Below are 23,016 nucleotides of genomic sequence, written 5' to 3'. Positions count from 1 at the left end.
AGATGTCGCAGGAGGTGGAGACCAAAACACCAGCGCATGAGATATTTATGTAGGCACTTTGAAACGTACTACTGGGAATAGTCCGGAATTGACAGGAAAAATTGAGCTGGATGACCAAATAAGCCTTTTCTATGTTTAAGTGCTATTGTTTTACTACTGAGACACTGCCAACGTAATGGGATGAACAAATGCATTTACCTAGGCTGCACAGCTCATTTTACTATTATTTATTCATTAAGAACAATGTGCTTGTTGCTTTACAAGCCACAAATGGAGTCTCTTCCCTAAAGTGTCTATAATAAACAAAGCACCCACAGATTACACAGGATGTACTGGGAAGGCTCAAACACACGATGTAACAACCGTTACTCGTCTCATTTCTTCTGTGCAGCCCGAGACAAAGCAATAGCAGGTAGATGAATAAAGCAAGGATGACGGTCTGGTGGGTGTCAGAGGCAAAGGCTCAAATACGTGGTGTGAAAACTGTTATTCTTGTCTCATTTTTGCTGTGCAACCCAAAAGAGCCAAGGCGATCGGAGGCAGCTGGATGATGGGCTGGTGGGCGGCAGCGGCACAGAAGCACGAAGAGGCTGTGGATTGCACTGCGGTGCCGTGGGGGAGTTTTGCAGCAGCACAATTTCTTTCCCACCTACCCAAGACGCCGTACATACCGCACCAGGCACAGCCGGCGAGGGACTGCAGTGTCCTTCCGTGTCCCCCTCTATATTCGCAAGCGGATCGTGGCGGGAGAAGCAGGCGATTAGTAGGTTTGCAAGCTAACATAAGACACTGGCATCCACCTGATTGTTGCACCTCCAAATGATAAATTTGCTGTGGGTGTAAGGTCTGCACACAGCGTTAAACAACAGTGCCAACAGGATTCCGAGAGGCTAACTTAAAAGTGATTCGAAAATAAACAACATTTCTCCAGCAGCTTTGGAAACAGATGCACTTCTAATTGAATTGGCTTTAAACTCATTTGTATCCTCTCTAACATATTTCATCATTTCAATTAACAAACTTCTAGCGGTTCTACCCTTGTTAGTAAACCTTGAGGTGCTTCATAAAACTCAAGGTCATTACTATGAGAGGGACAATTCTGTGCATCACCACAACTGCCACTGGGAATAACAGCAGTAATTTCCCTTGGAGTCGACAGGATAAAAGAGATCACCCTTTAACAAACAAGGCAGCAGCAGAGTGGACAGTGACACAGAAGAAATGTTTCTAATTACACAGACCAATGGTAGAGAAAAAAAAAAATGTATTCATTTTGCAATTAATATTTACATTCATTTGGTTACTGACTGTGAAATATGTAGAATAACACCAGTAAATCCATGTGGTGCTAGAAGTCTAATAGCTAAAGACTTTATAAGGGAGACTTGGACCACGGCACTCGGTGGGCCAGATTCTGCTCCACTGAAGCTCTGGGATCTCCTACAAAGCAAACCTCATCTTCTAACTCAGGTTAAAACTCAGCGTTGAGCACAGACTGCAGTGAAGAGACTACCTCTTCCAGCTGATCACAGCTCTACAGCTGTGACTTTCCCAACGTGCCGCGGATAAGGCACCACCGGCCATGGGCCACACAGCATGACCGAAGGCTTCAGAAGCTTGTGAGCTACAAGGGGAGCACCTCGTCCTAAGCAATCCAGGTCCAAATGTTTAAATCCTATCTCAAGGGAGAACATTATTAACTGAAAGAAACTAAGCAGAGTAAGTCTGGGAGTCTTAAAGTTGCTAACAACTTCAGCTGCATCTGAAAAGGATGTAATATTGCCGTGGAACAATTTTTTTTTTTTTTTTTTTTAATATGTAAGGATTTGAGAGATTTCATGTATTATTAGTTTGGTAGCTGGGAAATTTAAGAGATAATCTAATGAATACATTCAGTAAATGCACAACCAAAAAACCCAGCAAAAATAACTTTTACATCAAATATTTTGCAAAGCTCAAATAATGGACCCCCTTGGCTAATTTACTCCCACTTGCTGTTCTCAACAGAGGCACATGCTCTCATTATCTCCTAGCAGACTGATTATAGATTCTAAATAGACCAGAGAGGACTTGTAAAAAATGCTGCTAAGTTTAACTCAACATTATTGTTACTGAAATTCATCCAAAGGCTGGATTTATTGCTCAATTTCACAGTCCCTAGAAATCCTGACGAGACAGTTGGGTTGATGCTGACTTTGCATTACGATTCCTAATTTCTTTTGATTTTGCATTACAGTTTTCTCCCTTAAAGAACTTGCAAGCTTACACTTTGAGTCACATACAAACCGTAACAGTTGATATATTTAAACTGTTAACTAAATAAGGAAATCTCCATTAATTAGCACATTCCTTCTAACAGATTGCAGAACAAGCTGAGAACTCTTCCGGAGAGGAGAGACTCGTCTGCTGCCTTCTGAGCGCAAATAAATAGGGCTTCACAGCGTACATTCATCTCACAGGGAACTTTCAATGCAGACAGGCAGAAATCCACTGCTCAAAGCTGTCTGGGCTCCACAACCAGCTGTGGAGATGATTCCCCCTCCTCCTGGGGCTGCTCCCGCGCAGTGAAGGGCTGGGCCGGCTGCTTGGGAGCTCTGACATCTTAAGAAACTCCTTACTCAAAAAAATCATCCACTGGGATCAAGAGCAGTCAGGGTAGTAGCTCCGCCGTGTTTTTCTATACACTTTGCTCATCGTCCTGCCACTGGGAGAATCATCTGCTTCGTCCAAACAAAACTAAGTAGCTTTTTGTTCTTTATCGGTGTCCTCATCCCCTGTATACCAGGAAAGAAACTCATCCTACTGTACTTTATTATGAATTGTTTAGCATATATGTACCTCAGGCTACTCAATTTAGCAGATTTTTAAAACAAACCTGAGATTGTGTTTATTTTTTATTATTATTATTATTATGAGATTTATATAATAAAATAAGGCTTTTTTTAAAGGCTGAACACGCTTCCACAATACATCACAAAGATGAAATTAAACTGTCCACAGACCGTCAAATTCCCCTCTTTCTCCTACGTCTGACTTCTCCCCGAGGCCCAATTGCACAGTACCTCTGCAAACAGATGTACATTGCAGAGCGCTCCGAAGATCAATATAGACTTGGGCAATTTGGACAAGGTGGGAAGCAACTTCCAGAGCCAAGGGTCCACCACTGGGAGAAAGCTGCCGCCAAACGTCACCAAAAATATCTGCCCCCATCAGTAAATCATATGTGGCCTGAAGGTCAATGGTTTCGGGCTCTGCTGGAGCACTCTAAGAAACTCAATTTCAGAGTTTGGGGCCCTCCGCAGAGAGCACCTTTCCGCCAGTTTCTAAAGATATGACATTAGGCACTGTCAAGACAATATGCCACCTCATTTCAGCTGCCAAGCTGTGACCCCAAGGCACAGACAAGCCTCATTTAGACAACTTCCCTCGGACAACAATGCGACGGTTTCCATTTTACAGAATGGGAAACGCTGATGCATTTCCCTGTATCTCGATAATCAGTGAGTATTGTGCGTTATAATACTGCTCTTATTTCAGACAAAATAAACCACCGGATGACTCTGCAGAAGAAAGGAACACAAAGCAATTAGATCCACGCACAGTTAATTTTATCAAAAAGGCTCATAACAACATGAAAAAAACTTTTTTTTTTTTTCTTTAAATGTACATTCCTCGTACTTTAATTTACAAACTCGAGAGGTATTACCAAGTGTAAGGGCTTCTGTTCAAGAGCAGGTCACCAGGCACTGAAAAGACAGGGAGAAGCTTCTAAGCCCGCATTGACCTCCGCAGCCTCCCTCCCCGCCATCGCGGGAGGCGAGTGACACAGTAACCCCTCAGATCAATACATTTAAATCAATACACTGCCTCAATACCTTCCCATCCCGTCAACACTAAACGAGAAACCTAACTACACGCTTTAATTATACTGGCACTGTTTTAAAGATGCCACTAACCATTACGGACATTAGGAAGATCCGTGAGCGCTTTTCCGGATGCCAGGTAGCTGCTGCGAGGTCCAGCCTGCTCGGATAAGGAGTTTTATTCCTGCTATTAGAGGTCACTTTGATACAGAGGCAGGGATACAAAGGCATCTGACCTTCTTAAAGCAAGCTGTACTATAAAAAAACATCTGACGGAAACAGGATTTTAAGAAAGGGAACAGTCCTGGTTTTCCACAGCTTAGGCACGGGGAGAGCAGCACAACTCATTTAGATGATGGAAAACCTTGAGATGGAAATAGGACATTTTCGTGACGTTGGCAGGCCCCAGCACAGAGTACCGATGTACTGAATTCCTGCTAGACTTTTGTTTCAATTTTGCAGCATGACTCTGGTTGTGTAGTTCAATCTCCTCTGCTGGGGGACTTCAATGAATTCAGACAGAAGCAGAAAGCAATGCAATCTTGTTGAATAATACGATTTTTAATGGTCACTCTCCATGTTACCAAATACAAATGAGATCCAAGATTTCACAGAGGGAACCTCTGTCTGTAGTGAGGGATATTAGAAGTTTTGCAAACCAAGCTGTCAGTGATTTAATTTACGCCATCCTCATTTGAAAACCTTGGAGGACAGAGAGATTTCAAAGTATATCTCAGACCCAGGAATAGACTAAGGTAGGATAAATCCTCAGGTACTCATCAATATCATTACGATAATCCTTACAGCAGACCAAGCGGAAGTTCAATTTTATCCACGTTTCCTAATTCAGGCTCATTTCCTCAAATCTTCTAAATTCAGCTGTTGCTATGTTTCTGAGTTGGTCTCCCAAACTCTTTGATCAAGCAGACTACATCAGGCACCTTAAAAGATATCCACGACGTGCCCACCTCCCCGTCATGCTAACTTTATCGCTGTACGCAGTGCTCCAGCAAACTCATTGCTGCTCAGGCAGTCAGCTCATTTTATTCAGACGCTGGCCTATGTGCAAAAACTGGAATTCTTATTTTTGTAGGACTCTTGTTCCATACAAGCAGAAACACATGATGCTTCTTCTGAAGATCTTCAGAATATGTCAGATGTGAAACCCTTTAACTCTCACTGAAATCCACTAAAACACCTACTATGTCCAGCTGGCACAGGGCTCCCCACCAGCGGTACAGATATGAAACTGTGACTTTCCACTTAAAAAATTGTCATCCATTTATTTGCCTGAAAGTCCTGCTCATCACAGCTGTATAAAAGGCAATCAAGGTGAAAAACATTGAAAAAAAACCCCACGTAAGACACGAGAGGAATCCTGTGAACTACCACCAGTACATGTCACTTGTACCACATGTACATGTGTAGTACAGCTACACATGTCTCAAAGGTATCATGAAGTTCTCCATGAGCAGGAAAAGTGTAGAGATCTTAACACCAGAGTACATAACTCATGAAAAGGTTTAGGCTAAAATGGTATTTCTTCATACTTCCAATATAACGTATTAAATGGAATCACACATAGGGAGAGAAACATGTTAATTCTAAATCTATCTTTATATGGTAATATTTTATTAGAACCTTGCTTCATAACAGGCTGTATTGGTGACAAACGCATTATTAAGGCCAAAGAGATGGGCCACATTTCAAAGAGATACTCTTACTGCAGAAATCAGGGCAGTAGGTCACCCAGTGCATTAACTTGCTAGCAAAGCTCTCCTAAACTTCCGATTGACTATGTCTACACCGAGTTACTATCTGTACACTAAAAACATTCCCAACTCCCATGGAAGAGCTTTAATCAACCTGTCAAAAACTGAGAAAAACTGACTGAGCCTAATAATAGAAACAAAAGGCACGGACATGAGCAAAGGTGGGCAGAGGTGGTCCGGCAAGTGGAGGCCGATGGTGATCGTCAAACCCAAGAAAGCCTGTTTGAGGTTAGTAAAAAATCATTCCTTCGCATAGTCTGGTACTGCCACCTCTTCAAAAGGGTCATTTTATGGAATGCAGCAAAAAGCATAAAAGAAATTTGGGGAAAAAGACACGCTATAAAGACTTATATTCGGAGCCAAGGAGTAACACAACAGACATCGCTATGACTGAATGCAGCACCTACAGAGGATGCTGCTCAAATACCTAATCCTCTAAATATTCCCTCATAAGATGCACACTTGCTTTCTGTAAGAAGATAAAGATCTAGAATAACGTGCATTTCTACGTACTAATGCCTCAGGGGAAGTCTTACCTTGCTTTAAATAAGCTGCTTTGATAGGCAGTTTGACCCATTCAGAAATAACTTTTTTGATGGCTGTTTACCTTTGATTCTGTTGCCAGAAAAACAGAGAGAACAGCAATGTCTGAACAGTTGTCTTGTGATCCAATTTCATTTGATAAGTCTTTTAACATCCAGGAAGGAAGAACTGTGGACAAATTTTCTTATGGCAAATAGATTTTGGAAAAAAAGAAAAGGAAAAGATAGGGAATAAATCAATGTTCTTTGAGCATTTGACAGCAAAATGTAAAAATCCTGTAGTCAAACAAGAGATGGAGGGCAGGCCCTTTATGGGCTCTGCTTCTGTGCTTACAGCTCCCCTGGCAGCCACAGCTGTAATTAAGAGTGTCATTGCACACCCAAGGAGATGTGCAGAAACGTTGGAGAGAGGTCCGAAGGAGAGCCCAGCCGGGATTTCAGGGCTAAATTTAGAAGCTATTTAGCTTTGAGATAGCAGAAAAACTAGTCAAAGGTGACAGTGGTTTTGAAGAGTCCTGAAGTGGGGACATGAGGGTAGGACAGCCCCGTCTGCAGCTGGCAACACCTTTTGGCCACCCGTGATCCAAACCCAGCCTTAATTCCCATGCCAGGGGATGGGAAGGGCAGAAAATAAAGTGAATTTTTAGCTGAAACTTCCTCCTCAAGCAGTCTTTGAAAAGCTTTGTCCTGGTAAGTAATACAGTCATTTTTCTGTAATAAAAAGGCCACAGAGAGACATACTACAGAGACACACAGGGGAAACCACAGAGAGAAACACGACTATTGTAATATTCAGTTAAACCCAAATGCCAAAAGAAGGGTAGGGTAGTCTGAACACGGGGTCTACATGTTATCATCAACCAACGGTGCCGAGACCACCTACTACTCCCATACTTTGAGGGAGAAGGAGGCATCCCACGGCTGTCACGTGTGGGGTCTGGAGCTGGGGAGAGGACAGCCTAGGCAGGGTACCCATCTTCCTTGTAAAAGAAATGAGGCTGTGAAGAACGAGGCCTCATTCGTAAGATGTTTGTGGCATGCTGTTTATGGAAGTACAGAAACCACCTAAAACTAAAACTGGTTGGATTCTGGAATTAATGGTTCGTGCTAAAAAATGAAATTTCAATATACAATTTCATTTAGACTAAGAATGAAATTAAATGCTTAAGAATATTTTCAAAAACATAGGTGGAAGTTTCTATTTCTGAAGATTTTCAAAACAAAATCGGGGATTTCTGCAACAATTTCATTTTTCAAAATAAAATTTACCAGATATGGAAAAATGTATACCGCAGTAAATGCCAGAATAGCTTTCAAAAATAAACAGGCATGTACTCAATATAGCTTTTTTTTTCCAAAATTGCTACCTTGTAGGAAAGGTAAGTTTTGCTATCAGGCCACCATAAACTTGGGTCACATTTCTTTAACCTATTAAGCTCTGCCTACAGTCTTTTGACATACACAAATATAATTTTGCAGAAAGATTATTAAAATCTAGTGGTTAAAAGCTACCTGAAAATGGGTCATTTTCTCCTAAGATGACAGTGCAGGGATTCACACACCACAGGGTTTCAGAGCAGGTCCTTGTGTTAATTCACAGGTAGGTCATGCAATGTCTATCACGCTGGTGGCCAGGATTTTCACATAACGGGAGCGTAAACCCCAGAGGAATGCCCCGGGTAGAAATACAGCACTACTCTGGGCTGACCTTTCAGAAGATCAAACTTCATGAGACTTGATACTAGCTGGTTTCCAGCAGTAGGAGTTGAAATTCCTGATCCATGACCTTTGCATACTGTCCTAAATCTCTCAACGCTGGGGACATGGCTCATCAGGACAGAAGCAGCACTGTCACTGCTGCCACACGCTGCCCTGACGTGCCTCGGAGCAGGGAACATCCCTCCAGCAACCACAAAAAACGATGAGTTTTCACATCACCAAAATTTTTAACTCCTCTTGGTGCATCTGTTTGCTGATCCCAGCCGTTCAGGATGAAAGCTGATGTTTTCAAGGAGCGGCCTTGCCAGCAGTATTCCACCCAGCAGCGTCACATCAACCTGACTGGGAGGAACCGAGTGACCCCCCTGCATCAGCAGGTGCCAGGGAACCCTCTGAGCAACCCCAGTCCTCTTTGATTTGTCCACCCGCAACTAAACCATGTACAACAAAACACTCCACTGCTGAGAAGAAGGAGGTATGTGAGCATCCCTGCCGTGCCCTTCATAAATTTAGAGATAATTAAAGCTTTTTAAGGTGACTGTAGGTTGAAGCTAACCGCTCTGTGATTTAAAGCCAGGATCTATTTGTCTGTTGTGTCTTTCTTCCAGGTTCCTGTTGTTGCGAGCACAGCAGAATTTGAATAGTATAAGCGCTCTTCATAAATTCCTGCTTTCCATAAATTGCCCGTCAGATCAAAAGCAGAACCTCTGTGCAAGAGCACAGAAATCTCCAGCCTTTGATTTGGAACAGATGAGGCACCCTATGTTCCTCCAAGATTAAAAAAAAACCCTGTTGGCACAGCACACAAAAAAGAGAGGCAAAGGAACTACGTGAAATAATTCAAAACAAAGGAGGTGGAAATTCAAAAATAGTACGAGGAACTTGGATGACAGATTGAGAAGCAGATGAACTGCAATTAAGAGGAAAATTTCATGTCCAAAGAGGATGCTCCAAACACCAGCCAGAGAACGGAGACCCTCTGGGCTAGCGGTGAGCTGAACACAACATAATCCAGTCTTCTGATGGGAAGACTGAGGCAAATTGTCAATTACATATTTGTAATGTAGTTATAGTTACCTCTATCCATAATTTCATAAGTGCATTTCCAAATTAAAGGAAGGAAAAGAAGAGTGAACCAAATCCAGGAAAAAAGAATTAGCTCAATTTGGAAACCGCAGGTCACTCATTTCTTGAGCTTATTGAACGGGTGATCAAGGAAAATGACAACACCACTAAAACGAAGCAGTAGACTAATCACAAAAGGCAAGCATGAAAAAAAAGCTACAGTGTGTTTTTTCTGGACATCAGAGAAAAGGTTTGGTGTAGAACAGAATAAAATTCAGAAAAGTCTGGGATTTGTATTTTTAAGCTTGTCATAGCTAACGACCATGAGCTAACCCAAGATTAAATTGCAGTGAGGAGAGGTAAATTAGTCAAGGTGTGAGCTGTGTACCTGCTAGAGTTGACCCAAAGCTGGGCTCAGCTGTGCTGGGTCAGGGCAGAGGTCCCTCCAGCCCAGGTCTCCGGTCCTGACAGAAGAACTGCAGACACCAGGCAAGCCAGTAGTGCATTGCCACTAAGGCACAGCTGGAATGCTTGTGTCTTCACTGGTTTTGGACCTTGCGATACTCTGTATGCGGTAACTACACCAATGGGGAGAAAATCCATTTCCTCTCGAGAAGATATGCTTAAAGAATTAATACATTTGCAGATAATAGGCTTAGGAGAGTTGGAGTCTAGACGGCTGACAAACACAGATGAACAGACTTTAGTGGGGTCTTTTGATTTGTTTTTTTTTCCCCCCAAGTTACAAATGCAGAATTGCTCACAAAACTCAGCGTAAGATCAGGGCTTCAGACCCTGAACCCCTCTGAGCAGTGATTAATTCCTACATTAGACTCAAACTCACAGTACATTCACTTGATAACTATGATACAGTCACATAATAAGTCACATTGACACGAGTGAGTGAACTAAACCCTACTGAAGTGGTAAGTTCAACAACCATGTTTCAGTCAGGGAAAGTGAAAATCATTGCGCAAGAAAGCAAGAGCCCAAAGTTTGCTCTCCAGAAGAGCTACAAACTGACCTAGTCCATTCTATACCATTTTTATTGTCCTATACCTTGTACTCATGGCATTATCAAGTCTGGGACAAACTTAAATCTACTTCTAAGGCAAATTTTACATCCTTACATCTGTCTTTCTACGTTTTGTAAAAGTTCTTCAAAAGGACCCAGCAAAGAACTGAGGTCTAAGTCTTACAACTTCTCACTTTTGTCCTGGGTCAAGGGAAAGGAAGAGCACTGTCCTGAAAAAGGAAAAGAGCAGGAAACAAAGAGAAGTCAGAAGACCCAAAAGAAAGAGGAACACGCTTACCCCCACAGCTCATAAAGCAAGAACAATGCCTAGATATCACAGTGATTGGCATCCAATGTACAAGGCAATGGCTTAATTAGCCATAAATATGGTCAGCTAGCAAATGTTAAAAGGTCACCTGATACTGATTGTGAACAAGACAAACTGAGCTGCTTAAAAAAAAACCTGTCATGAATAATTTCTCAGGGCTTAGCAATTCTGCATGCTTCTGTAATTTGCTCTTCTCTATTATGGTTGAGTAACATTCTGCTAATTATTAATTGGATAATGATTTGTTTCTATCACTAATTCAATAATGTGTTCAGAAGTGCATTTTGAAGGCTCCCAGCTCTAGAGACCATAAATATCGGGCTTATCTTCACTTAACTGCTCTGGTTGGAAGGCAGGTCCCAAGCGATGGAAGTGGAGCTTACGGAGCGTTCTGCCCACTTTTGGGCCCTCTACACCCGAAGTGACCAAAATACCCATGCATCCATGTCCTCTGGAGACCGAAGCAACACTGCTTCCCTGCTCGCCTTGCAGGGAACAGAAGGTGTCCAACACTGGGTAGCAATTAGGAGCTCATACATCCTGGATATTAAACAGGGGTCTGGCTGGAGATGAATAGTTCGCCCTTAGGGGAACTCTTAGGGGTATCCAGGAGGTGGAAATATCTCGCCCCTCCTTTACATCCCTCTTCCACACCTAAGGGTCTTCAGAGCCCTCTGTGAATAGACTGCAGGAGGACAGGGCGCTGCTGTACCGCACTGACCACCCCTGCAGCCTCTGACGTGCAGCCTGTGCCAGGGTCGCGTTGCAATCATTTCTGCTCACATAAAAAGCTGAAGACAAGAAAGCCAACAATAATCCCCTTGAGCTACCACTCCCTACTACCTCCCTAAGAGAAGCCAGACCATTAAAAATGCCACATAAATATCACTGACGGAAAACAGGCTTCAAGCCCCACGCATAGACAACCTCCTCTTTTCAACAGTGATAAAAACCCTGAGTTTCTCAAAAGAGCAAGTCACGGCACAGGCAAACCCACCTTTCAAAGCCCAACAGCTCCCTTTTTGCAGAAGAAAAGGTAATGTTGTGGGGGAAAGGTATAGCATTCCTCCTTCATGGGCCACAGAGGCATAATCAATTGGTACGACAGCACATTGTTGAAACACAAACCACAGAAAGCTGCTTTATGAATCCGTGCAGCCAGCTGGAACAGCCATCAACAGCTGCGAGAGGAATTCACTCCAGGACTCAATCACTTCATTAGGGTGTGGTTTTTTTCCCTTTTATTACATGCGGCTCAGGCTGCTGATCCTCATCCTGAAGACCCTCCACAGAGCAGCCCCACTTCTTTCTCTGCTCCCTTATATACTCTGGAACACTAATGGTTCCCAGTGCATTACTTAATCTCCTCCCGAGACATTTCTCCCTCCCCATCATATAGCTCACAAGAAGTCTTCCAACCTACTACCTCACATTGTGTGGTGTCCTAAGCTTTTTGACTGTAAGTCAGAGAGCATTAGTGGTTTGGGGGTGGCATGGGTACAGAATTTGCCCCTAAAATAAGGGCTTTTATCCGTAAATTGATATAGCGTAATGATTGCTATGAGCTGCAAGCCATGGAAACTGGGAGAAAAATATCCAGATGGAATGACATTTCCTGCTTGCTCTACTTCTAATTCTGCCCTATTTCTGTTTGATATAGGCTACTTAATTATATGTGAAACATAAGTGGACAGAACTACAGCCCAGAGCCCCAGCAAGCAGTGACCCTGGAATATACGTGTATCCATTTGAGCTGGAGACTGGCACAAAATTGCAAGGATGAGACCACTGGCTGCTGAAGTCATGTGTACTTGGCGTGAGCGACAGCAGGTGACATCACAGGGCTTTTGTAATTAAATGTGATTGTCTCAAGAAAATTTCTGATGCCTTCATTGAAAACAACTGTACGAACCTCCAAATTTAGTGAAAAAGAATAAAAATTTATAAGCAAGTAAAAGCTGAAGTAGGAAATATCTTAAAACAAAATGCTGATAGAAATATAGTTGCTTCTTCTCCTAAGCTTATACTTTTATAGGATTTTAATACAAATAAAAGAAATCCACCTGGCATTCTGACAGCATAGCCAACTTTAGCCCTCTTCTACTTCCTTTCCATCGCAGAAATGCCAGCAGACCTTTATACTGAGGAAAACCTCAGTATTAAGAGCGATAAGAAGATATTAGATTGGTGTTCAACACTCAACGGCAACCTTGTGAAAGCTGTTCAATCCAGCAAGTAACCAGGTACACACCTACGACAGGCTCCCAGATGAACCGCTGAGTGGGTAACCGTGCTCAGCATCAGGGCTATTTACACCTCTTGTGCGCTTTTTTAGATCTCCTTACCCGAACTGCTACAGCGAGATGGTTCCACGAGTCTGCCGGTCGTATCATAACAGGCAATAGCTCGCAGGCGTACGCCCTCGCCACACTCCTTGGTGTCCCCGTGGGATCGCGTTCCCAACCGCGGCTCAGATGTACCTCCTCCGATAATGCAGTCGGACCAATTTCCGTGGGGCTGGGAGGTAAACACCTCGCAGGGGCACAGCTCTGTTTCAACTTGAGGATAAACTTCTGTATTCTGGCATTTGTCTCGCTTTCTGCTTCGCCCTGTTCCAACCACAGAAGTCTGTTCGTTAGCTTAACATCTGCTACTTTTGATAACAACACGTCATATTATTTATACTTGCATGAATTCGACACATTAGAACCAAGACAATCTGAATGTTAATATCCAGGAATGTTTCCGAAGCATCTATTAGCTGCTGCCAGTGCTCTGGAGTGCAAGGACAACGTATTTATCTCCAGGGGCAACCAGAGAACTTGGAAATACTGTTTTGATGGGTAGGGCAAGGAGCAAAATGCAAAGTCTTCCCCTAGGAACTGTCTGCCCACAAAATGCTTTGTAATTTTATATAATATCATTTTTCTCTAATTATCTGATGAAAACAAATTGATTGTTTTGTCTCTATTTGCTCACAATCAATGGTTGCCAGGACAACTTCCAGAGGACTCTACCTTAGCCACAACTTCTTCCTTGGGGCTACTTTACAAATTAGTTAAAGATGCACTCTGCACACAAGCCGTGCTTTGAAGAAAACGGAAAAGATAATCCTCAGTAAATTATTAGGGCTGGAAAGCATTTCAATGGTTATAGCTGAAGCAGCAGCATTCAAATAAAGCTATGGTACAGCTCTCTGCAACTGCACTCTCCGTGCCCTGTTCCCGGAGGACTTCTAGGCACGAGAAGAGGTCCCCGGTACAAGAAGAGGTAATGTAAAGAAGAGAATTCATGCTCCCTGCATCCCTACAACTGCTCAAGGGAACAAAGGTCTGTATACAACCTCTAAAGATAAAATCAATGCTTTTCTTGGCGTGGGTTGCCGACGTGGAGCAATCTTTATGCTGGCTGAGCTCAGGAATGTCTTTGCATTTGGCATCGGCACAGAAGGGGAGAATTCATCTTCACTAACAAGCCGCATCTGTATCCCATCCTCAAAATGTTCCTTGGGGATCTTGGACACGCTAAAAATACTTCTGCAAAAAGTTTTTAAAGCTTTGATCCCCAAAGAAATGTCTTCTCTTTGGTATTGCACACAAGTAAGATACTAAAAACAAAAATTAAGTTATATAACCCAACAACCCTCTTTCTAGTCTGGAACCATTTCAGCACATGTCAGCAGGAGCACAAGCTGGCTGTCATCGATACCTGTTTGCATACAAACACGTACCTCCAAAGAGAAGGGCACCGATTGCAGACCCTTAATGTCACTGTCCTTCAAGCCCCAGCTCTTTCAAAATTGTATTTCCAGAGGTCTGGGGAATGTAAAATTTGCCAGCACAAGGGGATAACGCACAAAGAAATCAAATAGTGCCAGCATGTTTATATTTGTGCGTGTGTGTGTGTACGTTTATACATATATATTTATGAGCAACTTCAGGTAAGGTATAAGAGGTACAACTCCATATACTTCAAGGCAAGTCTTTTAAAAGGCTTTAAATAGATCGGGAGCTCTCTAGTGGCATCTCCAGCATTTTATGTTTGACAAGCTGCCAGAAGCCACAAGCTCAGTATATACGTACAGCTGTATGTTCTGCATTGTATTCGTAAACATGGGAATTTGGGACTTGGCCATGTTTTGCCATTATTACGTGAAGCACAGCGGACACAGGTAAGGATGCTAATAATCTCACACTGATACACCACTTTTTTTCCAACTTGCCCTGCCATCTGTTTTGTAGGAATCTTCCCTCTAATGAAGTTGCTGTGAAAGCCCTATTTTGAGGGCAAAAGTGACATTCATCCCATATTCTTCACAAAGAAGTCGTTTTAGAAGTAGCGATGGTGATACTTTTATGATCTTCACAGACTGCTTTAGAAATTACTATTAAAAATACTACTGCAAAAATTTTCAAGGACATAAAACCTTCAATTAAATAGTATTCTCTTTTTTAAATTAAATTTCTGAACACTAACAAATATATACATTATCAGGTAGTATATGCTATACATAAAAATTATATGAAACATTAAAAATATACCTTTCTACAGAAAATGTATTGTATCCATAGTAGAGTGAATTAACTGACTGTATTACCTGAAGACTTACCTAAAAACTGTGTTTTGATTATAACGACTTTGAATTTTGATATGTTCTGTAATAAATCTTTCACTTCTTAAGTAATGACTAATTTTACATGTAGAGTCTATGATTACTTACAAAGTAAAATGAGTAATACTATTAAAAACTGAGTGGGAGGCAAGCAAATACTTAGCAAACAATTAGCAGATTCCCACTAAATGACATTGTTAATGAACTCTTATAATGAAGCTGAAGAATTCACTTGAGCATAGACATACACTGTGCTAAGCAAGGAGGTACAATTCACGCACGCTTCCAGAAGGGTGAAACCAAGACAAAGGAGTCTTAACAGTGTGAAGTACTCCCCAAACTGCACTTTCCTTAAATCTTTGGACTGACTTCCCATGGATGAGACTCCTTCAGGACTTTTGGCCAGCTCCAATTTGCATGAAGTTTTGTGCAAAGACAGGTCAGCATTAACCTCATGGACTTCTCCTTTTGAACCGTGGTAAAACCAAAACCGATGTCTGACTTGGTCCTCCCTCGCTGCCCTCTACGGTGGTGTGCTGTCCCCTCCCCGGCACCACCTGGGCCACTGTGGGAGACTGAAAGAGTTCATGTCGTGAACGTTGTGGCGATTTGAGGCGCTATTTGCATGGCGACGGCAGGTCGGCGAGCACGGGACGGGGGAGAGCGGGAGCAGGACGTGGAGGACGTGGAGAGCGCGTCGGAGGATGCACGGTTCCGGGTTCCGACGGACCTTACCATGTATGGCCAGAGATCACACAGAGCTGATCTGAGGAAGGGCCTTGCGACCACCCCCTTCCCCCAGCGCCTGAGCAGAAGATTGAGAACTTTCTAGAACAAGAACCATGTAAATCCTGAAGGGACGTCCCTGGAGGTGGGGATTAGCTTTTAGACACGCTCTCCAGGGAACCGTGTGCGTGCCCGTCACCGGAGGATTGCCACGTCTGTCATCGTCACCGTGGGATCCAAGGGTGGTGATACTTCTTCTTCTCTTTCCTCCTCTCTTCTCCTTTCCTTTTATCATTTCTCTCTTCCTCTACTCTTCCAATATATGCAAGTTTGGGATAAATTGTGACAGGTTGCCTGGAAAATAGCTCCATTGCCAAGTCGCCTCTGTTCGTTTGCTGAGCTCGCCAGTTCGTTAAGTTTGTCCGTTTGTTGAATTCGCCAGTTAATAAAGTTGCTGGCCAGACTGTTCCTCTGAGTCATTGCCGTGACTCTACCGACCATGCAGCTGTGCCGAGCAGAGATCGGCTTTTGTCAGTACACAAACAGTCGGGGAATCGAAAAGATTCACCCATCTCACGTGTCCAGAGAAGGGCAACGAAGCTGGTGAAGGGTCTGGAGCAGAAGTCTCGTGAGGAGCGGCTGAGGGAACTGGGGTTGTTTAGCCTGGAGAAAAGGAGGCTGAGGGGAGACCTTATCGCTCTCTTCAACTACCTGAAAGGAGGTTGTAGAGAGGTGGGGGTCGGTCTCTTCTCCCAGGTAACAAGTGATAGGATAAGAGGAAATGGCCTCAAGTTGCATCAGGAGAGGTTTAGACTGGATATTAGGAAATTTTAGTTCACTGAAAGGGTTATCAAGCATTGCAATAGGCTGCCCAGAGAAGTGGTTGAGTCGCCATCCCTGGAGGTATTTGAAAGACGTTTGGATGAGGTGCTGAGGGACATGGTGTAGCGGTGGTCTTGGTAGTGTTAGGTTAACGGTTGGACTCGATGATCTTAAAGGTCTTTTCCAACCTATACGATTCTGTGATTCTGTGATCTTGCAACCCACCGAGTGGGACAGGACAGCCACCCGCTTGCCACCATGTTCACCACTTGCTTTTCAGGACTCCTTTGCTGGGAGCGGGCTGAGACCAGGAGCTCCTTCCCGGCAGGAGGAAGGGAACCCAGCAAGGGCTCATGGCAGAGCCAGATGGTGTTTGGTCACAAACGCAGTGCGGGTGGGGAGACAAGCCATCAAAACCTGAATATCAGGAACCATTTTTGGTCCACTTACTTGAATGGATCTATGTCTGACGTAGAATGGAGTAAGAAAGGGGATAGGTAGGACCACACTGTTTGGTAACTGTCACAGATGTTCATAAAGCAAATTCGGATTTAAAACTACCTGGAAGTTCACTTAATTCTTACATATTTTCTATAAGATCAGGCACCTATTATTCTGATAGGGATAGAGGATTTCTACTACTATAAACATACAGGCATTGACATAGAGAACATTTTAGGATATACTCTTTGGCAGAAACAATAGAGCATTGTATAATAATTATTTTAATGTAACAGAGAAATCTTTATCCTTTAATGAGCCACACTGATGAATGGCAGCTTGAAGCCGTTATGTCTGTATACTGTAATTGTTAGTTACTAAAAACTTGGATCATTCCAACAGTAACAAACTGAATAACAAGATAGCCATGCAGCCAGGGACAAGTGAGCCGAGAAGAAAGGAGCAGTGGTAGCCACCATACTTTGCTGCCATCCAGTTCCCAGGCATTATCATAGCAGACATTTTTACAGCAATGTTAGTATTTTACTCCACAGTAGAAGTCTTTGAGGTTTCACCTCTATTAACGGAGCAAACTCAAGCCAGCTATACCATAGCTCTCAAACACAACACACAAATATGAAAAGATGTGAGTGTTTAGGATAACAATAACAGTAAATTTCTTGTAAACCTTCTAAAAACAGTATAATTCATTTTGATTTGATTTAGCTATGTATGTGGGGGGAGGATGACAACCCCTAACAAAAAAGCAGCTCCACTATTAATGTTACAGGGTTTTAAAGCTTTTTGGTTTGGTCAGCATTCAAATAACATAATAACAAATCACAACAGCAAGTATGGGAGACTGTTCCATGAAATGGTTTGAACTAGAGTGTTTAATGAATATATATAAAAGATCAAACAAAACTGTTTTAACGATATTGTTTTTTCTTTATTCATGGTATTAATTTGCCCTGTTGAACTATTGGATTCTGCTGAGCACAAAACTCCCAGCTTTAAACTTCATGCAGATTTCAACAGTCTCAAACAGAAAATCACACTGATTTTTATTCTTGTCTACATATTTGCTGCATGCTTCCCAGATCAATAGGTCAGATAAACTTGCACAATGCATAGTCACTCTTTTATTTGGTTTATGTCTAAAAATGGCTTTCCACCACCGAGTTTTTCTGCACTATTCTCATACTGAAAGGCATGTGCATAAAGCAGGCAATGATCAGTATCAGGTCAAAAATCAATTAAGGACAATCACTATTCTGTCTGCATTTTCCCTAAACCCCAACATCAGTCCACCAACGTCTCAGAAGCACTATTCACAAGCATCACCATCAGGTAAATATTATGAAAGATTATACCTGTCAGTGATCGTCTCCTACTTCTAGTTGATTCACAATCAAACGAGCATGCCGTAAATTTAGACCAGGGGGTAAATGTGCAGTCATCTTTGCAGGGAACGAGACACTCCTGTACAAGAGCTGGCATAGCTCCTGCCCATCGCATGCAGTCACCGACATCGGCAGAGTCGTTGTGCTCCGACAGGCACGTAACAGCTGAAAAGTAAAGGTACATAAATCTTTATATTCTTATATATATTGTATTATACTCTATGCAGTTGGTACTTGTGTTCTATGTGAGATTCGCTCTCCTGGGTTAATAGGATAAAGCTGATTTATTTTTAGGTGATTATTCATGCGTCACTCAAAGATGTGGTGGAAGCTCCACAAAACCATAAAGACACATTCCTATTTGAGCAGTGTGCTATCTAGATGATGATATAAATTTAATATTCTCAAGGAGGCAGTCATTTTAAGGGTTGGGGCAACAGTTTAACCAATGATACCTCGTACAACCAAACGAGAAAGATACAATACTGCGGCTATGTGCCATAAAGCGTATTTGGTCGAGGCCAGGATTCCCAAGCTGCGATGCACACACTACCCATGGAACTGAAACTGCTTCAAAGCGGGGGGAAAAAAAAAAATAAATAAAAGAAAGCTTCCTTCTCCAAAAGTGCCATCTTTTCCATATTTCAGATGAAGGGAACAACTGTCTGAGCAGCTTTCCCATACAGAGTGGTGACCTCTGCTCTGCCTGAGCAGCAGATGCCACAGCTAAATGCTTCTCGCAGCAAGGTGTAAGCACCAGGTCTGCCCCCCCAAACGGAGTTCCCTACACGTTGTGCTACCCCTCGTGCTCTCCCGCTCTCCGGCTATCTGAACCTTTGCATCTCTTGCATAAATGGAGATGTTTAGGAGGAAGGGCACGAGCGTTCAGCCTGCAGCCATGACAGAAAGGGGCTGCAGCTACTGCACTTTACTAGAAGCCTGCTTTTACGGTGCACAATAGCTCGCTATAAGAGCGCTACTGAATGGATCCATTAACAGAAAAAAACCCACAAAACCCAACTGCTCTGTAGGTCTCAGCTGAGGCGAGCGTCGCTCTGCCGAGCTCCGTCCGACCTGAAGTGCCTTCGCGCGGGGGCAGAGGCAGAGCCCCTGCACACGTACCGAGCTTCGCCTTCACCTCCAAGCACTATCAAGGCTGCAGCCCACGTTCAAACGTGATGCATTTCCCTGGTCCCCTGCCCAAAGCTTTACCAGGTCTCTAAGACTGGGCCGTGGCAGTAGGAAACAACAGGCACAGAGCCGGGCTGGGGCTGAGGTCTCTGAATTTGGACACAGATGCCTTTGGGGCCGGGCACGAGTCGAACGGGGTTTGCAAGAGCACAGCCCAGGACTTAGGTGCACTGCTTTCCCCCCAGTTTTCTTTTAGGTCAATGCCTTTTCCTTCAACAGCCCTGTCCTTTTTTGGACTGTAATGATTAATTTTTCAGGGTGGATAATGGCACTGTATAGCCATGATGGAGGACAAAAGTATTAACGTATAAATCTGAGGCACAGGAAACCTATAATAAAACTTGCTAAAGTTTCAGTGAATTAATAATAAGTAATTATAATAAATAAAAATAGCCTGCACATCACGGAGTCTTTCATTTCATTAATAATAATTAATTCTCACAAAATCTCCAAGATTATAGGCTATTTATATCCTACATTGTAGGTTAACCAAAGCGAAGATAGGTCGTGACTTGATTAAAGTAATAAAGTAAGGGACAGAGTTAGGAATTGAATTTGGCCCCAAGAGTTTAGTCATGTCAGGCTCAATGATTTCAGGCAAGTCCACACATTGTACCACAAAGCCACAGAAGATAAAATTATTTAATCCAGATTTTATTATTTAACATTAACAACGGTGATATTATTTTATGGAGATTCCTAAATAATTCAGGTTTTTGAGGCTGCACATATTTTTCCTTGTTGCTAGCACTTAATGTAACTAGGAGTGCATGAAGAAAAAGGGAAAAATAACTCTGTTTTCTTACAGTTAAAGGATTTACTGGAGTGTAACTTTGCAATGAATACACATGATTTTTGGTTTTTAACTACAGTACTGTATGGGAGCAAGGGATGGGTTGGCAACCACCTTGAAATAAAAAAAAAAAATCTTATTAAAATGTAATTAGATTTCTAAGGAAAAAATCAGCATTTTGAAGAGCGCGCAAAAGGCAAGCAATTGTTAAAAGTCTCTTTAGACTCAAGTGACAGTAAATCAGCATATTAATAAGTACCTCTAAATTGCTGATCCTTGCCTTTCACTTTCAATCCTTGTGACCCTTCCTATCTCTCAACTCCGGCAGTCAGAAACTCGGAGACATTCCCCTTCTCAATTACGAGAGCGCGAGGACAGAGGTCACCGCTCTGTACAGGAAAGTGGGGTAATTGCCCTCTTCAGGAAGGTTAAACAAGTAATAGACTCTGATGCCCAAGGTCTCTGTAGCCTCATTACCTTCAGCAAGGACACCAAAGATTCGGCAACACAAACGTGTCCACGTGAAGTATGGCCAAGTGTATGCAAACCATCTCAGCATCGCTACAACCGCTAGCGTCTGCGGGGAAGTGAACAATATCCTACGCTGCCAGCCCCATGAAGCAATATTTGCAATTGCATAATAAACCATCATGTTGCAACGTTCACTACTATCTGACAGAAGACCACAATTCATTCCTGACATTTATTAATGGCAACACATGTGATGGAACTTCTAAATATCGATGTTAAACTAGACGCTCCATGCTGCAATGAGTTATTATCTAATGGCCTGATCTCCTGCACAAATGTCCTTAATTTTAAGCATACAAATAATTCACTGAGTTCGATGAGCCTATTTAGATGCTAAAAGTGATGGATATATAAGGACATATGAGATCAGGGCAAATATTTGACAGAGATCATGGAGCTTAAAGAAATTAGCGGCAATCGTAAACATGGGCAGAGGAAAGTTAAATTAAACCAACAAATAATATAGTGGATTATACATGTATAAGCGCGGAGACAAGAAGGAGTTGAAAAGAAGAAAATATAATGGATAGTCTAGTAAGAGACATAAGACCTAAAGGAGGAGAGGAGGAGGATCTCCCGTGGGGTGATTGGGGACAGGCAGCTGGTTGAAAATACAGAACTGCTTCTCTTGTCTACTTCAGGAAATTTTGTAAGTGCAGATCCTGTAACTCAATCCAGTCACTCCTGACAGAGCAACAAAGCCTCAGTGTCAGCAAGGAGAGAAGGCAGCGGCCAAAGAGCAAGGAATCCAAAAAGCTTTTTTTGATGCCTAAAATACTACCTAAAGAGCAAACATTCCGCTTGCTTCCCATTCTCCTGGACTTTTGCACTTATCAATGCCAACGGTGTTATTAGTAGGCTGGTGGGCCCAGTTGAGCACCTCTTTGGTGACCCAGCTGGCAGCTGCGTCCCTTTGCTGGGAGAGCAGGCACTTCTTATTTTACACGCACAAAATAAAATGCCAGCCACGAACATCTGGTGCCCTTACACACCAAAACCCCACGCCTCCTCGGACTGGCCTAAGCAGTACGGTGCATTTCAGTCATATTAGGAGGCAATTCATTTCCACTCGAGAGTCTGCAGACGTCTTCAAAGACGATGCCAATGCATGACTTCTTCAGTTTGAACTGAATTATCTTCAGAAGCCGGAGCTTAATGGGCCTGATCTTTACAGCATGTCAGTCATAAGAAATGGCAGGATTTCTGCTACATGCTTGCAGCTATGCTTGAGGTGAGCAGCACGAACTGCTAAAAGAAATTAAATAATAAAACAAAAGCCCATTAGGGCATTTTAATGGATTGAGAAGGGCCAGACAGGAAGCAGAAGAGCTGCCAGATCCACTCCAGTGGTTCGTTCGGGACCTAGTCACCTCATTTCTGCCTGCTGCAAACTTATTTCCCAGTTAAGTTAGCTTTAACTTTTAAGAGAAAAAGATTTTCAAATACAGGCACTTCTGGAAACAGAATGAGACAAATTTGTTTTCAGTGGACCTTCAGGAAAGTTAGTAAAATTATCTGTCCTCAGTGGTTTCAAACTACTGATTGGTTTGGCTCATGTGTGGTTTACGTTGCATAAAAAATATTTCCCCGTAATCCTCAGTTCTGTCACAATGGTTTTAAATAAACTCATACCGCAAAGCCATTTCTGCTATGTCAACATCTCATTTTTTTTCTTAAGTGGGATACCACCGGAGGGCAAATGCAGTCCATTTGCAGCCCTATGCACTGAGGGAAAAAAAAAAAAAAAAATCATCACATAATAACAATAAATCCCTCCTAGGCATAATGTGTGATTTCTACCATCTCTGCAGCATTTGAAATGGACACAAACATATGAATAAAAATAGCTAATAACAGGACACTGCCAGATAAAGGGTTTCAAATTATAATATCGATTCCCACGAAGAGGGGAAATGCAGGATTTCCTTTTGAACTCCCGCTATTCTTTCTTATTACCACCAGTAAACGCCACCAAACTGGAAATAAACACTTGGGGCCAAGCTCCAGGATGACAATTTAATGCAGTTCTGCTGATATAAAACAATGGCTGGCACAAAAAAAAAAAAAAAAAGTACACCTTCTCTCGTAATGACAAAAACAAGATCATGAATTAAACTGAAAGGTAACCAGGTTTGAAATGCTAAAAGAAAATATCTTTTGGCAGGGCAGGGCTGGGGTTGTTTAACAGACGGT

General features: G+C 42.6%; 1 protein-coding gene across 13 annotated transcripts in view; it reads right to left on the bottom strand.

Annotated features, from left to right (window-relative positions):
* The window catches only part of THSD7B (thrombospondin type 1 domain containing 7B), a 336,463-nt gene that overhangs the window by 87,588 nt on the left and 225,859 nt on the right, over window positions 1-23,016 (bottom strand). For all 13 annotated transcript variants that reach the window (XR_012777041.1, XR_012777040.1, XM_075511516.1 and 10 more), the window contains 2 exons: window positions 18,279-18,473; window positions 12,650-12,913 (listed from right to left, as the gene is read on the bottom strand). Coding sequence is in view for 11 of the 13 variants with exons in the window: in XM_075511516.1 (XP_075367631.1) it covers window positions 12,650-12,913; window positions 18,279-18,473 (459 nt within the window). In the remaining 2 variants the exon portion in view is untranslated. The remainder of the gene's footprint in view (window positions 1-12,649; window positions 12,914-18,278; window positions 18,474-23,016) is intronic.

Source organism: Mycteria americana, chromosome 9 (genome assembly GCF_035582795.1).
Source record: "Mycteria americana isolate JAX WOST 10 ecotype Jacksonville Zoo and Gardens chromosome 9, USCA_MyAme_1.0, whole genome shotgun sequence".
NCBI classification, from domain to species: domain Eukaryota; kingdom Metazoa; phylum Chordata; class Aves; order Ciconiiformes; family Ciconiidae; genus Mycteria; species Mycteria americana.
The sequence above is the reverse complement of the archived record's forward strand: the minus strand, read 5'-3'. Positions and strand labels throughout refer to the sequence as shown.